This window comes from Falco cherrug, chromosome 7 (genome assembly GCF_023634085.1).
Source record: "Falco cherrug isolate bFalChe1 chromosome 7, bFalChe1.pri, whole genome shotgun sequence".
In the NCBI taxonomy this organism is placed as follows: domain Eukaryota; kingdom Metazoa; phylum Chordata; class Aves; order Falconiformes; family Falconidae; genus Falco; species Falco cherrug.
In genome coordinates, this window is record NC_073703.1 from 1044852 (window position 1) to 1062140 (window position 17289).

General features: G+C 60.5%; 1 protein-coding gene across 7 annotated transcripts; it reads right to left on the reverse strand.

Moving 5' to 3' along the window:
- Positions 1 to 81: 81 nt before the first annotated feature.
- On the reverse strand, positions 82 to 16155 carry CELF6 (CUGBP Elav-like family member 6). 7 transcript variants are annotated; one of them, XM_027802872.2, is made up of 13 exons: positions 15863 to 16155; positions 12730 to 12812; positions 6626 to 6674; positions 4983 to 5108; positions 4770 to 4849; positions 4153 to 4296; positions 3606 to 3750; positions 3376 to 3525; positions 2986 to 3048; positions 2018 to 2098; positions 1757 to 1900; positions 485 to 640; positions 82 to 212 (listed from the first exon to the last, which is right to left on the reverse strand). In XM_027802872.2, exons 1-12 carry the CDS (start codon positions 16116 to 16118, stop codon positions 513 to 515), a joined length of 1449 nt encoding a protein of 482 aa, XP_027658673.2. In that variant the 5' UTR covers positions 16119 to 16155; the 3' UTR covers positions 82 to 212; positions 485 to 512. The 7 variants fall into 7 exon arrangements, with proteins under 7 accessions (XP_027658673.2, XP_014134070.2, XP_014134075.2 ...); XM_014278595.3 differs by having other exon boundaries at positions 2018 to 2095; positions 4983 to 5111; XM_014278600.3 differs by having other exon boundaries at positions 4983 to 5111.
- Between the last annotated feature and the right edge of the window lie 1134 nt (positions 16156 to 17289).

Consider the following 17289-nt stretch of genomic DNA (forward strand, 5'->3'; position numbering starts at 1 on the left):
TAACAAACAAGACCGGTTTGGGAAAAAAATCAAAAAAGAAAAGAAAAGCTACGACCAGAATGGCTCTCTTCTTCGCCGTTTTCTCCATCACCTCCTCCTCTACTTCCTCCTCTTCCTCCTCCTCCGGGATGTGTTGCAAAGAAAGAGAGTTACAGGTTTGGATACTGCACTTGGGGAAGGGGAAAGTCGTCAGACACCGCGGGACGCCCGACCTGCAAAACAGCAAAGAGGCCATTAGTCTGTGTCCTGGGGGATGGCGGGAAGGAAGGACCGAGGGATGAGGGATGGAGAGGGGGTGCCAATTCTGAGTTTGAAACACACGCACAGACAGTCCCTGGTGCAGAGACGCCCCGGCACGCACACAAGGACTTTCGTGGAGCAAACACGGCACCCGCGATGCTCTAGGTGAGCCAAGCCCCACTGCCAGGTCCCCTGGAGCATCGCAATGGGGTGCTGCAGGGCCAGCCCCCCCGCAGCCCCTTACCTCTCCGTAGGGGCAGGGTGAGCAGGGGTCAGTAGGGTCTGTTGGCATCTTTTGGCCGCTTTAGCTGGACTTTTAGCCTCTTCATGCCGATCTGGAAGCCATTCATGGCCTGAATGGCCGCCTGAGCGCTTGTCGGATTGTCAAAACTGACAAAACCTGGGGGTAAGGGACGAGGCGTCAGAGGAGTTCGTCACACCACAAGTTACCGCTTTACTTCAACCGAGGCGCTGAAATCCCACAGGATGCTCCTGCGCGCAGCCTCCGGTGGAGCCCCAGTTCTGGGGTGCTGGGAGAGGGGCACTGTGGGGTAACAGCGCAGCCCCAGATTGCAGGGGACTGGGTGATGAGCTGATGGCATCTTTGGGGACGCCAAGGTCTGCAGGGACATGGAGGTGACAGGGTCTGTGGAGACCAGCGTAAGAGGGTCCACAGGGACACGAGAGTGGTCTGCAGAGGCACTAAGGTGATGGGATTTGCAGGATCACTGGGGTGACAGGGTCTATCGAAGTGATGGGGAATGCGGGGACACCAAGGTGAACAGGTCTGTGGGGACACCAGGATGGGATGCATGGGCTCACAGGACACCAGGGTGACAGGGTCTGCAGCAGCACTGAGGTGATGGGGCCTCCAAAGACACTGGAGTGACAGGGTCTACAGGGACACCAAGGTCTGCAGTCCTGTGGAGGTACCAGGGTGGGGACACCAGGGTGACAGGTCTGCACACCAGAACATACAGGTGGCAGTGGTGGCACTCAGCCACATCAGCAGAGCAGACATGGCAGTGGCAAGTGGTGTGCTGGGCTAAGGACACAGGGGACAGCGTAAGAGGGGACGGCAGGAGGACACATCCTTCTGCCCTGGCATGGTGCGGGACAAAAACTGGCCCTTTGGCTTTGGGACAGACAGCCGTGTTGCTCCAGCCACCACGTGGCTTCAGTCACCTGTCAGTGCTGCCTGAGCTGGACCCCTGAGCTGGGGCACTGGGGAGAGCCGGACCCTTGAAGTGGGGATGCTGGGGAGAGGCAGAGCCCCAGGCTGGAACGTCAGGGAGAGACGGATGCCTGAGCTGGAACATCAGGGAGACCTGGACCTCCAAGCCAGAGACCAGGGAGAGCCAGACCCCCAACATGGAGACTGGGGAGAGCTGGGATGTCGAGGACAGGAGGACCCCTGAGCCAGGATGTCGAGGAGAGCAGGACCCCTGAGCTGGGGACTGGCGAGAGCTGGACCTCTGAGCTGGGACATCAGGGGGAGCCGCACACCGGGACTTACCAAAGCATTTACTCTGGTTGGTGGCACGGTCCACAAAGACTTTGGCAGAGATGACATTGCCGAAAGGCAAGAACATCTGCGTGAGCTCCGCATCCCCGAACTCCTGGGGCAGGTGATAAATAAACAGGTTACAGCCTTCAGGACCTGGGTGACACACAAAGGACAGCCACACATCAGCCATGAGGTAGGGGGTCACCCCTGGAGGGGGGAGCAAGGAGTCACCGGCCCCATCATGGCAGGGTGCCCCCCACAACCCCTCACCTTCTCGCTGCTGCTGCGGGATGATGGGCGCTTGCTGGGGAAAGGCTTGGCTGATGGGTGCGTAGGCAGTGGGATACGCTGCTGGGAGAGAGAAACACAGAGCTGAGACCCTGGTGCCTGCCCCAGCCCCACGAAGGGCTGGGGACAGGGATGTCCCTTGCTGCCACCCTTGATGGAGGTGCCTCTCCTCCCCCAGGGCTGCTGGCTCTGCCCTTCCCACCCCTGCCAGCATGGCCCCAGCCTCGCTGCACACCAGGGATATAGGAATGGCTCTCCCAGGAGCGACGTTGGTGGCAGCAGTAATACGGCCTCAAGGTTGAGGAAATCAAGCACTTTTGGCTGAAAAAACTCAACAATTTGGGGTCCGAAACTTGATTTTCTGTCAAATCTGAAAATTGCTGTTAGTGCTCATTATTAAATGACTGCCAGGCTTGATGTACATCCAACAGGATGCTTTGACTCCCTTCTCTCTGCAGCCCATCTCCTTGGCCATCAGATTCGGCCACATGACAAACATCCAAGGATTTTTGATGTCTTGGTGCCTCCATGGCCATCTCTACCAGCAGGCTGGTGTGTCGGCAGGATCCAGCATGGAGCAGGCTCTCCATCACTGCCCAAACCTTGCCCCCTCTCCTAGGTACCACCGCCAGCTCTCCCCCATGGAGTTATTTCAGCCCCGTGGGCATTAAAACTCACTTTCCTCCATCCAAAATTTGCACAGAGGGCCATTTGGGGAATGCATCTGTGTCACTGGGGACGAGGGGATGGCGCTCTGCATCAGCGTCACTCCCATCGCTGCCCCGCAGCTCCTGGCAGGGTACGGCACCCTGTGCTCACCACATTAATTTGTGCCCAAGCACATCGCTCCAATCCTGTGGTTCAACCCCAGGGTAACGTTCACCCCCCAAAAATAAGGGTGAGAAGCAAAGAGGGGAGAGAGAGGAGAAGAGCAAAGCAAAGTTTGAGACCTGCATAGTGCTGCATGCCTGCGTAGGCTTGCTGGAGGGGATCTGCCACGGTGGGGCTTTGAGCTGGGAAAAGAAAAGGAGAAGGAAGAGAGAATAAGCAAGAGAAACACAGGGACCAGCGGCTCCCACAAGAGAGGCTCTCAGTCGGGCACTGCCGCGGAGGGGCAGGGCTGCTCCCTGCCGTCTCACAGAAGGCAGGAGCATCACACTGCTCACAAAAGCGGCGCTGCCACGGGAGGAGGGATTTCGGTGGGGATCAGTGCACGGCTGGTTCATCCAGCGCATTCCCGAGGCAGGAAGCACCCCCGGCACCTGCCGCACGAGCCAAGCAAGTGTCCCCAGCCCTGGGGGAACGTGGCAGAGAGCACGGGCAGATGCAGGGAGGGTTACCTGGGTAGGGGTGGATGCCATTGGTGTAGATGGTCTCCGAGGTGGGCTGCCCGTTGGTCTGCGGTGGCAGTGGGCTGAAGCCATTCACCCCGATCGGCGTGGCGATGCTGGGCACGGGTGCCGTGCTGATGCCGGGGGGCGTGCTTGTACCTAGTGAAGGAGGCATCAGTGCTGGCAGCCCCCTCTGAGGATGCTGAGCAGGATGGAGGGCAAACAGAGGGGGGTCGTACCTGAAGAGGGGGTGAGGGGGGCAGCCACCAGCCCACTGACATTGAAGGCAGCCATCTGCTGCATCTGGGCAGCGGCAATGGCAGCCATGGGGTTCAGGCAGGTCCCCTGCGCAGCTGCCATCAGGGCCGCCTGCTGCTGCATGATCTTAACGAAAAGAAAGGGAGGAATAGGGGAAAGCGAGCGAGAGGCAAAGAGAAGAGGGGAGCAGGGCAGGATAAATTAGCATTCCCCCTCTGCATCCACGCATAGGGGCTCGGAAGGATAAATGCCACCCACCCACTGCTGGACCCAGGGACAGGAGGTCATCTAGGTGACACTAAAAAGGGTGATATACGGTACTGCTGCACCCTACAGCCATGCCACCCTCACCTGGGGAGGGGGTGAAGCCCTCTGTTGTGCTCCTAAATGGGGATACACCAACCCTGATGGGCATCCGTACCCACTGGCACCGGTACAATCCCACACAGGCTTTCACAGGCAAGAACAGAGCTCCTCACGCCCAGGGCTCCCCTGAACCCCCAGGTCCCGGCCAGCGCCAGCTCCTACCGCTTGCGTATAGGCCCCGTAGGCGCCAAACTGAATGGTCATGGGGTTGAAGATGCCCAGCTGTCCTGCCATCTGATGCATCCGCCGCAGGGTCCTCTCCTTATCTGTGTCCGCAAACTTCACCACCAGGCTGGACGAGGCACCCTGAGATGGGGGGAAGATGGGGCCAATGGTGGGACCCTGGCAATGCCGCTGAAATGTCTCCCCATTCCAGAGAGGGACCCGCTGGCTCGCAGCAGCCGCAGCATCCTTGGCCCCGGGGATGGTGCCCGGCTTGGCAGCAGCAACCAGCGATCAATACAAGGTTTAATTATAGCTGTTTTTTCTCCCCAGCGGCAGCTCCCTGACCTCTGTTTCCTTTTTTCCCTCCTCGTTCACAATTTTGACCTTCGGCATTACATTAAACAGCCCCTTTCTCCAGCACAGAGGGAATGAGCCCTGCACACCCACCTCCAGGGCTCAGCGCCCAGGCAAGGATGAACCTTGGGGTGATCTGGCCAACAAATTGCCAGTCTGTAGGATTTTGATCCAATTAGACAGAGGATCAAATTAGCTGGTCATTGGATTATGCAGGCAGCATGGGGTCGAACACAGCAGGGCAAGAGCCTGGCACTTACCGGCATGGTTTGGCTGCCGTGCAGGCTGTTGATGGCAGCCTGTGCCTCAGCGTGGCTGCCGTATTTCACAAAGGCACAACCTAAGGGCAGAAAGGGGACATGGGAGAGGTTGGATTCAACCACTGTGGGAGCCAGCGCTGCCCAGCTGGCGGCTCACACCCTATGTGGGACCCGGCGACCCACAGGGTGCTCACCTGGCTCCCCAAAGCCCACCTTTGCTGGCTCCGTCAGGCCCTCGGAGGATGGTGCATTCCTCAATCTGGCCAAAGGGCTCAAAGAGGCGCCGGACATCATCCTCACTCTGCTGCTTCCCCAGCATGCCCACAAAGAGCTTCCTGTCTTCTAAAAGCAAAACCAAGCCCGTCAGAGAGTGGGATGTCACTCACCATCCCCTCCCCTCATCCCGTTTGCAGACAGTGCATGGAGGGGAAAGAGCCAGGTAACACCAGAGCCTGGGGAGGGAGCAATGCCGATCCAGCAGTAAAGATGCAGGGTTTATCACCTCCATCCTACAAAACACTCAGGGTGAGAAAACCTCTCCTGCAGGAAAATTGCTAAGGGGTGAAGCTGAGAAGAGCCGGCTCCTGCTTCAGGGAGCGGAGCTAGGGCTTCTTCCAAGGATGGAGGAGCCAGCTTCCCTGGCACTGATGTGGGATGCGACTGGGAAACAAAGAGACCCCGCAAAACAGCGGTGATTGCCTTTGCATGATTGACTTGCAGAATAACCCACAGCCTCTGACCATGCCCAGGGGACATAAATAACCCAAACACGAGAGAAGGGAGAGTAAATAATGAGAATTTCATTATTATTACCAGCATCTGTCTTGCACGGCCGCGCGCTCCCACCGCGCGCTAATGGCATTTGACAAAGAAAATAAGGTGCCCTGTCAAGAGCGTTGCCGGGGAAATAAATAAATAATGGCAGGAGACGATTAATGCTCTGTCCGTTAAGGTACCAGGAAAATTAGTTAAGGGAATAGGGCTCATGTGTTGTCTAGTTAAACATAAACCATCTCCCAGTGAAGGCGGCTGCGGGAACGGGCTTGGCAGCCGAGCATCGCCTCCTGGGCAAGGGGGCCAGAGCCGGGCGCCTGAGCTCACTCATCGATTTTTAATCCTTCACCAATTACACTCAGTAAGTGGGTAATTTATTTGCCAGGTCCCTCTGGGACGTGCCGGGACCAGCTTGCAGCGTGTTTAATAATGTGTTTTGAACAGGGGGGATATCTACCCCAGCCATCCTGCCGAGGGCGGGCAGCCCCACGCAAGCATCCTGCACATCCGAGCCTGCCTACGCGCCCAGCACTTGCTTGTGGCACCAGGAACATCAGGGGATTTTGATCCGATTCCTGCAATTTTGCCCAAATTATCAACTCAGCCTGGAAATGCTGCAGCCCCGTGAGCTGCAAACACCTACGGAGAATTTGGGGGGGTGGCAGTTTCTGTTTGAGAGGGGCTGGGGCCAGGCATGGCCAACTCCTACACCTCAACTCTGTCAGGGTCCCCACAGGCAGCTCTGGGCAGGTAATTAGGTTGTTTGATAAACGAAGAGCCTGTCAGAGAGCAGCTGGCTGGCACCCTGCCTGGCATGATGTCAGGACATTCATGGTATGACATCAGGATGTTCTCAGCATGACATCAGGACATTCCCCCCAGATGGCTGAGCAGGGAGAGCAGAGATTGCGTTTGCTCTGTGCTCAGGTTTGGATGCCACTGGGAAAGGCAGCTCCTTTCACAAGTTTCTCTGCAAACAAACCTCCCTGTGGCAGATCCCCGATGCCACCATCTCCCCCATCACCCCCCGGATGGCCCTGCCCCCCCGACCATGCTGGGCAGCCGGGGAAGGAGGGACCTACCTCCTCGGCCCTCGCTGTCGGCCGGCTTCACCTGGATGGGGCGGTTCATCTGCAACACACAAGCGGAAGTGGATGGCCAGTGACGGTGCTGTGCCCCCCTGAACCCTTTCCATGGGGAAGAGCAGGACTGGGCCACAGGCTGGCACAGGCAGCCAGGGTGGGGAGCAGCGGAGGGACCCGCAAGAACATAGCTGAGGCTCGTGGCCACGCTGAACCAGGGATGCCACGGGTGGCAGATGACACTATGGCCCCAGGGATGGGTACCGACCCGGTGCTGCAGGTGCCCGCCGGGCTGCTGGTGCCAGCCTTGGCTGCCTGCCCGCTTTCCTCGACTGCAAAGGACTGCAGAGGCAGCAGCAGCACCCAGACAGCCCCAGCCCCTCTGGCAGCACCACCACTGCTCTTCTTTTCCTGATTCTCACCCAATTTAAGCCTCCTGTGCATTGCCACTGTGTGTACCTGCAAGTGTGACACGCATGTGCAGCAGGACATGCTGGGCTGGTGCACACGTCCCTGGCCCGCTGCCCTACAGAGCCATTTCTCCTCCTCTCTCCCCCTCCTTTTTCCCCTCTTTTAGCCGAAAAATGCTACAATTACGGCCGTTTCCACAGCAACAAGCGTGCTTCCCCCGCGATGCTGCGGAGCCTGAGCCATGTGCTCAATGGGGTTGTCACGGCAACGGCAGGATGTCACGCATGACAGGGCGGGTGTGCACACACACATACACGGCTGGAGCATGCACAAGGACAGCCAGACACACGCGTGCTGCTGTCACACCCATGTGGGTGTGTACCCCTACCCCGGGGGTCCCCCTGTGCACCCCTGGAGGGGGTCCCCAAATTTAAGGGCTGGGTGGGGGCAGCGCCAGGCCCTCCCCCCCCCCTCCCCCCAGGGTGAGGAAGAGGATGGCTAAGGAAGAAGAGGAGGAAGGTTTCCACAGCAACCACCTCATCTCCAGGGAAACGCAGGGAGAAATGTCAGCGCAGAGCTGGGGATGGTCCAGGGCGGGGACCAAGTCCCCAGGAGCTATGGGGTAGCACCAAGGGACACAGGGCCACCCAGTTGCCCTCATGTCACTGGTCCCCAAACATCCACCCCATCCCCTGCACCAGGGTAGGATCTGGCTCACCCCAAACCCAGGAGGCTGTGACAGCATGGAGACCCGTAGAACCAACATCCCCCTGTCCCCCAAGTCCCTGCCAAGGCCAGGAGGAGGGAACCTCATTTTTTTTTTGGGGGGGGGGGGGGGGAGCTGCTGCCCCCCCCTCCACCGACCCACCAGTCCCATTTCCTAGTGCAATGGCCTTTGATGGAATAAATTTCCCATGCCCACTGCTGTATGCTTAATGTAATAAACCCAGCAAGTATGATTTAGAATAACATTTACGGAGCCGCAGAGTGTCATTTTGATGTGTCTCCCGTCTCTGCTCGCCGGTTATTAAACTGTATTGATTCTCCGGGAGCGGCTGATGTTTATAAATGTCAGGCCTTGGGGACCAGCTAACCTACCCCAGGGCTGCCGCACCGCACCAGGGAGAAACCACCCTGGCCTGTGGACACCCCCAAAATGGGTTTTTGGCACCCCCAGCATTGCTCCGTGCCCTCCCTGGGGTGCTCAGTGCCCCCCTGCACTGGCTCCCCTGGCACAGGCAGATGGCATGGGCACCCAGACCTCCCCTGTGCCCACCTGTCCAGCTGTCCCCACAGCACCCCTGCACCATGCTCCTGTGCCCACACAATCACCCAGCCACCCACCACTGCCCAGCAGCCCTCCATCGATCCCCCAATACTCAAACAACTACCCACCCATCCGCCCACCTCTCAGGCCCTATCCATCCGTTCACCCATCCATGACACCCACACAATCACCCATATACCCATCTCCCCCCAGGACTCACCCACCAATTCACCCATCAACACTCAGCCCCATAGCACCCTTCCATATCCCCAACACCCATCCATCCACCATCCACCATCCCCCATCCTTCCACTCCCACAGCACCCATCTCTCCACCCCCACAGCACCCACACATCCACCCATCCATCCCCCAACTCCCACTCATCTTCCCTGCATCCTCGCACACCCCAAGAATACACTGGCACATCCAGAGTCACGTGAGACCCTGTCTGGGGTGTCCCAGCACCCACCAGCCACTGTCACCCATGGGTGCCCCACAGAGCCCCAGCTACGGCACCCCATGGCCAAACCACTGGTGTGCTACAGCCCAAGGGGGTCACTGCTGGTTGCTAATCCACCTCCTGACTGCTCGGGCACTGCCCCCCACCCAAATGCAGAGCCCCGCAACAGCCTGGGCATGGGGGAGAGCCAGCCCAGGGTCAATCACTGCCAGGGGACTGGCCCTAGGGAACAGGGATGCTTCTCTGGCCCTTGCTTCTTCCTCTGTGTCCCCTCCTCCTCCTGCCCAACAGCCAGAGGACCCAGCAGGCCACCATGCATCCAGTGAGCTGAGGTGGAGGCACCGGGTGATGCTGGAGCAGCAGGTGCCCATAGGAGCCTGGTGTCCACGTCACCCTGGGGGCACCCAGGCAGCCAGCACCCAGTGCAGGGAGACAGGTGCTTGGGTACAGGCAGCCACCCATTACAGGAACACCCTCCCATCATGAGAACACCCTGCCAGAGCCCTGGGGTTGAACTCACAGAGAGGGGACACAGCCGACCTGGTGACAGTTACACCCCCGTGCAACCCTGCACAGGTGCACTACCATCCTAGCACACCCCCACACACAACTGCACATCCCCCACAGCCACACTCCCACTCCTGCACACCTCTTGAGCACAATCTCAGCCCCACACATAGCATCCTCCGTGCACATCCACCCACCCACACCTGCACATTCGCCTCAGCATACCCCGCACAACTGTACACCTACACAGCCGCATGCTTGCACCCACACAGCCCCATGCGCAACCGTACATCTGTCCCAGCATGACTACACACCCACGTGCAGCCACACACATCCACCCCAACCCAGCCCTGTGTACATCTGCACACGACACCCCTACACCTGCACACCCTGAGCCCACAGCCCTCATGAGCACCCACCCACTCACAGCCACACACTCACACAATGCCCACAGCACCCTTTCCGCAGCTGTGGATCCCACACAACCACAGGCACGCACCCCAGGGTGCACAGCCAGTGCCAACATCCATGCCAGGCAGGGACACAATGCCCTTTGCCTCAGTTTCCCCATTGCGGCAATGGGACCCACAGTGGGACTGCCAGCAGCCCTGCAGACACACAGACACCCAATGTTGGATGCCACCCTTGGATGGCCACGGCTCCCCCCCAGCAGCACCCACACCCCATCTTCACCACTACCCACGCACCCCTGAGCCCTGCGCACACCTGGTCAGCTCCCGCACCGGGCACCCACAGTGTGGGAACCCATGCAACACCTGTACGCACACACGCACTCTCTGCTCCCTGCTCACACCCAGTGTGTGCACACACACGTGCACACATGCACACACACACCACTGCCACCCCTCAAGGCCCAGGTACACCCACACTCCATCACCATGAACACAATCGCTGGGTGCAAAGACACCTTTAGCTTACACACACACAGAGCCACCGACACACTTGCACATCCATCACCCTGGGTGCTACCACTCCCCATCAACACCCACTTGTGCACACCCCAGGTGCAAAACCGTACCCCCGCAAACACACACGCACACACCCCTGCACCATCTGTGGGTGCAACACCCCCCCAGACACATCCCCTTGCACACCTGCAACCACACACATCACCAACACACAAACCCAGGCTGGAAAAATACACCCTTCGGCCAATAAACACACACACAAACCCATCCCTGGGTGCAGATACACCTTCTTCACTAACACAGGCAGGCACACACTCTGTCCCTGCCCACAAATACACCCTGCTCACCAGCATCCCCAACAACAACAACATACACCGTTCCTGGGCGCAGATACACCCTCCTCACCAACACCCACACTCACACACAGCATCCCTGTGTGCAAGATACACCCTTTTACCCAACAACCCGCTGCCTACACCCTCCCTATCCCTGGATGTAGATACACCCTCCTCATCAACACGCACACAAACAAGCTCACAAACCCCATCCCTGCGTGCAAATACACCCTGATCACCTACAACCGCCCCGCCAACACACTGCACCCCATCCCCGGGCGCAGATCCCCCCTCCTCACCAACGCAGGCATTCACACCCCCCTCACCAACACCCCTCCGCTCCCCTCCCCGGGTGCAGACCCACCCTCCTCACTGACACCCACCCTCGCACACAGCACCCCTGGGTGCAGGGGCACCCCGCTGACCAACACCACCCCATCCCCACCCGTGGAGCAGTTACACCCATGGCAGCAACCCAGGCATGCACACACCCCGCCTCGGCGTGCAAGCGCACTCAGCTCCCAGCGCCCCTGCCCGCCCCCCGGCCCCGGCAGCAGGTACAGCCCCCGCGCCGCCACCCCCATCCCCGCGGGCAAACACCCCGGGGCAGACCCCCCCCGCGGGTGCCGGCAGCCCGCACCCCGCAGCACCCCTACCCCGCGGGTGCGGATGCCCCAGCACACAGGGCGGGCCGGGCCGTGCCGGGCCGAGCCGAGCCGGCGGCAGACAAAGGCGGGGCCCTACCTCGATGCAGAGGATCTTGGACCCGGCGGGCACCCACAGCACGGGCGGCCGCGGCCCGGGCGCCGGCACCTGCGGCAGCTGCATGACCCGGCCCGGCCCGGCTCGGTTCGGCTCGGTTCGGCTCGGCTCGGCCCGGTTCGGCTCGGCTCGCGCAGCGGCGCGCGGGAGGCGGGGCAGGGGGAGGGGCGGCCGCAGCCCCGCCGAGCCGGGCCGAGCCGGGCCGGGCCGAGCCGAGGGGAGGGGCCGCGATGGGGACACGCCCCCTCCCCGCCTGGGCACGCCCCCACTCCGCGCCGGGGGCGGGGCCTCGGCAGGGCAGGGGGGCCCGGGGAGTGGGGGGTGCGCACAGCCGCGGGGGCGGCACAGGCGCCGAGGATCTGTACACAAGCAGAGAGGGGTGTGCACAGGCACACACGGCTGTGTATAGAAGCACACACCGGTGTGCACAAGCAGAGAAGGGTGTGCACAAGCACAGGGGTGTGTGCAAAAGCACACAGGGGCGTACACAGGCACACCAGTGTAAACAAGCAAAGAGGGGTGTGCACAGCTACGGGAGTGTACACAAGCGTAGGGGCGCATGTACAAGCACAGGAGTATGCACAGCTGCAGAGGGTGTGTGCACAAGCACACGGGGGTGTGCACAGCTGTAGGGAGGGGGTGTGCACAAGCAGAAGGGTGGTGTGCACATGGAGGTGTGAGCACAAGCACTGGCTGTGCACAGGCACAGGCGTGTGTGCACAAGCACAGGGGTGTACACACACAGAGACCTGCCCAGATGTGGCTGTGCACCCCAGCAGATGCACACCCAAGCACCGCTGCACGCGCACACACACAGACGGGTGCACACAGGCGTGTGCCCACGCAGAGGGATGTGCCTGCACGCCCACGTGCAAGCATGTGCTCACACAGGCCCCTCTGCTCGCCCTGACACAGGGTGCAGGGTGAGAAGTGAGCAGCTACAGCAGCCATACATCTCGCACATGCGTGTGTGTGTGGAGAAGGGGACAAAGGCAAGCCCATGCCCCGCAGCAAGGTATGATCCCCCACCTCCTTTAGGTTGCCAAAGTGGGCTGATAACTCTTAAACCTACTGATGCACAGCACTGCCAGTGAGAGTGTGGTTCAGGAAGCCATGTCCCTGTGAACCTCATCCCCCTCTGGCAGCTCCGCGCACCCAAGGCAGGGATTGATATTCATGGGCCCCGGCGCTTTCCCCAGCCAACCAGCGGCCCTATTGATTTTTATTTAGGCGAATAATTAAATATTTATTTTCACTTTGTTAAGCTCGGGAGGTCGGAGCCCACAGAAAGCGCAACAGCACACGGGCGGCAGGAAAATCAATGCCTTGGTTTGTGGCCACTGGAAGTGGCTCCTGCGCCCGTGCGCCAGGCAGGTGTCACCGTCCCCCGCCCCAGCTCACCCTGACATCCCCCCCCCCCAGTGTCACTTACCCCAGGCAGCGTCTTCTGCTCATGCAGGGCGCTCTGTGCCTTCAGGGCTGAGTCACGGGCGCAGTAGGTGAGGAAGGCACAGCCTGCGGAGACGGGGAGATGGGATCAGTGTCCAGCCCGGCACAGCCACAAAGCCCTGGGCATGTGGAGAGCCAGCAGCACAGCTGATATGGCACTAGGGTGTCTCAGCACCCTGGCACCCTGACATCCAACATCCCGGCACCCTGGCACCTGACACCTTGGCATCCTGCACCCCAACACCCTGGCGCTCTGACATCTAGCGCCACGGCACCCTGGTACCCAGCACTCTGGCACTCTGACATCCAGCACCATCATACTGTGGCATCCAGCACCCTGGCACACCAACATCTAGCATAGTGGCACCCTGGCACCCCGGCATCCTGGTACCCTGGCACTCTGACATCCAGCACCCTGGCACCTAGGTGGGCGCTGCTCCCAGCAGGGCCAGAGCTCAGCCCTGAAACAGGGTGGGAGATGGAGCAGCAGAAGGACGGAAGGAGCAAGGCAAGAGCAGGCAGCGAGTCTTGCAGCACACAGGCAGCAGCACTCCAGCCCCAGGCTCTGGAAAAAGCTGCAGCCGAAGCCCTCCAGGAAGGTGGTCTCCAGGCTTCGAGGCCACGCATCCCTGCTTGCTGCCACACTTCTCCTGGCCCTAAGAATCCTCCTTGGGATGAGACTCATGTGGTGAAGATGCTCTGGCTCCTCCGACATCGCGGCGCTTCGGGAATCAGGAATACGCCTGGGGCGAGGTTTTCCCACGCTGACTCACGCTGCCGAGCCGCTCACTCGCCTGGAGCTGGCGGCGATGAGCGAGCCCAGGGAACAGGGTCCAGTCCTCTCCCCTCCATCTCTCCCATTCCCATGGGAGCATCCCGGGTCCCCATGCGGCTGCTGCACTGCTCCCTCCCCGAGGGCTCCCCCCCAATTTGCTGGGGTCACATCCAAAAGCATCTGAAAGTGATATTAAAACAGCAGCAAAACAGTTTCCCTTCAACAAAGTAAATATTTAATGAATAAAATTGACATTGATGCATTTTTAATATTGGCACAATTAAATCCGCCAGCTGATTAAGTATTAATAACTCTTAATAAGTACAATCAGTGTGCCTGGGAGGAGAGGGAGCACAGCAGTGGGGTGGGGGGACACCGAGGGATGGGGACCCTCGCCCACCTCAGGGTGTTGGGGACATCTGCCCTCACACGGAGCAAGGAGAGATCTCCCCTGGTTAAATATTATCCCACTGCGGGTGGAAGGGGGAGGTCAGCGCAGCAGCTCACGTCAGTCCTGGTGCCATTTCCAGTGTTTACCATCTGTAATCACATTGACTTCCTCCTCTCCAGTCTTTTTTCCTCCCTTTTTTCCCCCTTTTCCCCTGCAGTCGACAATGTGGACAGTGCTCAGGTGTTCCAGGAAGTTCGGAGGGCTGGAGCAGGAGCAATCCTGCTCTGGAGGCTTGCCAGGAAGAAGGATGCTATTCAAATTAGAGGAGTGTCTGCAATTAAATCACACATCTGGGCCACAGCAGCTGGAGCCCACACTGGAGGAAGTGCCAAGGGGGCCTGGCAAGGTGTGAATCCCATTGTTTGGGGCTCACAAGCAGCTTCAGAGGTACCTGGAGACATTTTGAAGGCCATGGTGCCGAGATCAATGGCGTCTGGGCAGCTGCCCCATGGCCTAAGGGCACCAACGTGGCGGCATCTGCAAGTGCCAAGTTTCATCTTCCCAGAAAATCCTTGCGAAAGGGGCGCTGCCCGTGGCACAGGGGCTTGGTGACAATATGCGGAGTGTGAGATCCCATCCAGGTGACACTCTGGGTGCCCTGACCCTGCTCTGGTGCCACGGATCCCCAGCTCATGGTTGGGGGTTCTGCAAAGACCTTGGCAGTGCAGACGTGAGACCCTCAGTGTGCCACTGCTTGAGGTGCCAGGTGCTCTGCACCCCATGACAGGACACTAGCCGAGCCAGCAGCGACCCCAGTCCTGCTGTGTTGCAGAGACTTGGGGCGTAGCACAGGCAGGGGGGCAGGCAGGTGGGTGCCCCCATCTGCAGTGGGCGCCTGTATCCTGGGTGGGTGCCTCCATTGCAGGGGTGCCCAAAACGCACATGAGTGCCCCAATGCCAGACAGGTGCCTTCAACCCAGGCAGGTGCCCTAAACACCATTAAGGTTCTCCCAGCCCAGGGGTGCTCTGGCCGCAGGGGTGCCCCCAAGCCAGACGGCAGCTCCCAAGCCCAGGCTGGCACCCTAACCCCAGGTGGGTGCTCCCATATCAGGCAGGTGTCCACATCCCAGAGGTACCTCCATCTCAGGTGCCACTGCCTCAGGGGTACCCCAATCTTAGGGTAGCGGCACACCAGGGTGCTCCATACAGGGGTGTCCCCGCCTCAGGGGTGCCCCATACCAGGGTGCCTCCACTTCAGGGGTGCCCTCACCTCAGAGGTGTGCCATACTGGGATGCCTCCACCTCAGAGGTGCCCCATACCAGGGTGCCCCACCTCAGGGGTACCTCCACCTCAAGAGTGCCGCCAACTCGGGGTACCTTCACTTCAGGGGTATCCTCACCTTATGGGCACCTCCAGATCAAGGGTGCCTCCACCTCAGGAATATCTCAACTCAGGGGGGCCCCACCTCAGGGGTATCCCCATCTCAAAGGAGCCCCATCTCAGGGTGTCTTCACTTCAGAGGTATTTCCAGATCATGGGTGCCCCGTCTCAGGGTGTCCCACCTGCTGGGTGCCTTCACCTCAGGGGTGTCCCACCTCAAGTGGCACCTCATCTCAGGGATGCCCCATATTTGGGTGCCTCCCGTCAGGGTGTCCCACCTGAGGGGTTCCTCACCTCAGGGGTACCCCTATTTTGGAGCACTCTACCTCAGGGTGTCCCACCTGAGGGGTTCCTCACATCACAGGTGCCCCATACCCAAGTGCACCACCTCAGGGCATCCCACCTCAGGGGTCCCCCTGTTTTGGGACTCTCCACCTCAGGGCGTCCCACCCGAGGGGTTCCTCGCCTCAGGGGTGCCCCACACCCGGGTGCCCCACCTCAGGGCGTCCCCCCGCCCCAGGACGCCCTGCCTGGTCGTGCCCCGCGGGCAGGCATGGAGCCCCCTGTACCTTTGTGCATGCCGGTGAAGCGATCCTTGAGGACGGTGAGCTCGTAGATGCGGCCGAACTCCTCGAAGAGCGGCTTGAGGTCGCTCTCCTCCAGGTTACGCGGGATCTGCCCCACGAAGAGCTTGATGGCGTCGTGATCCTTCATGGCGATGGCGCCGGGCGGGCGGCTCAGCCCGTTCACCCGGCCGCTGTTCGCGGTGCTGAACGCCGCCCCCGCCTCCGCCGCCGCCGCCACGCCGCTGCCCGCCGCGGCCATGGCCCGCTCCGCCGCCGCCGCCGCCGCTGCGGGAGGCGCCCGCCGCCCCGCCCCGCCCCGCCCCGCCCCGCTCGGCGCCGCTCGGCCCCGCTCGGCTCGGCCCGGGCCTCTCCGCTCAGCGCCCCCCACCCGCGCGCGCGGCCGCCAGCGGGCTGGTGACGTCAGCCTGCCGGCCCCGGCGAGACGCAAGGTATTAGCATAATGAGCGAACGGCAGCCAATCAGGAGGGGAGGCTGGCAGCGGCGCGGGGTGCCCCGGCTCCGCCCACTGCTGCCCCCTGCCGGGCTGGTCCCGAGCCCCGGCGCCCCCCTCGCCAGCCGCCCCCCGGCTGGGCCGCCCGAGGGGCTGAGCCGCCCCCTGCCCGCAGCTCTGCGGCCCTCGGTAGGTTCCAGAGTTAACAGCCCGCTCCGCCCCACCAGCCGCCGCCTCACAGCGGGACTTACACGCGCAGGGAAGGCTCCAAAGGGACAGTTCTGCCACCTCCTTGCATTTTTCGCCTCGAGGGGCCCCCCCGCCGCCCCGGCTGCCGCCGTGGGGCTGCCCGAAGGGGAGGGAGGGGCAGCGCTTCCCCCCTGCACCCCGAAAAATCTGTAATTACAGCAAGCGCAGTCGTTAATTACTCTAGAGCAGCAGCTGAGCTGGGGGTGCCTGGCTTCCCCAGTATGCTGCCGCGTGTGAGCAGTGGTTTGCAAGCATGTGTGAGCATGTGTGCAGTGTGCACAAGTGTGCAAGTGTATGTATGTATGTTTCAAGCATATGTATGTGTGTGCAAGCTTGTGCAAGTTATGCTAACACGTGCATGTTTGTGCAAGGGTGAACAAGCGTGCACACAAGCATGCACGTTCAGGTGTGTGCAAACGTTTGCATGTGCGTGCAAGTGTGAGTGTGTGCAAGCATGTGCATGTGCTACAAGTGTATGCATATGGTTGCAAGACTGCGCACGTGCGCAAGTACATGCAAGAGTGTGCACAAGCACATGCAGCTTCATGCCTGTGTTGCAAGCCTGTGCAATGGCATGTAAGCATGTGTGTTCATGCATGCATTTACATGTGTGTGCAGGCATGTGCATGAGTGCATGTGTTTGCAAGCGTGCATATGCACATGTGTACAAGCATGTGCACAGGTGCACATGTTTGCAAGCACCCATGCGCATGCAAGCAAGTGCACACAG

What these genes read in the sequence shown, in the direction of transcription:
- CELF6 (XM_014278600.3), bottom strand. Translation starts at nt 16,118, where the DNA reads ATGGCCGCGGCGGGCAGCGGCGTGGCGGCGGCGGCGGAGGCGGGGGCG. An exon ending in ACGGGGCCTATACGCAAGCG is followed by an intron (nt 3,751 to 4,152) that starts GTAGGAGCTGGC and finishes CTTTTCGTTAAG; the next exon opens with ATCATGCAGCAGCAGGCGGC. An exon ending in CCCGCAGCAGCAGCGAGAAG is followed by an intron (nt 1,901 to 2,017) that starts GTGAGGGGTTGT and finishes TGTGTCACCCAG; the next exon opens with GTCCTGAAGGCTGTAACCTG.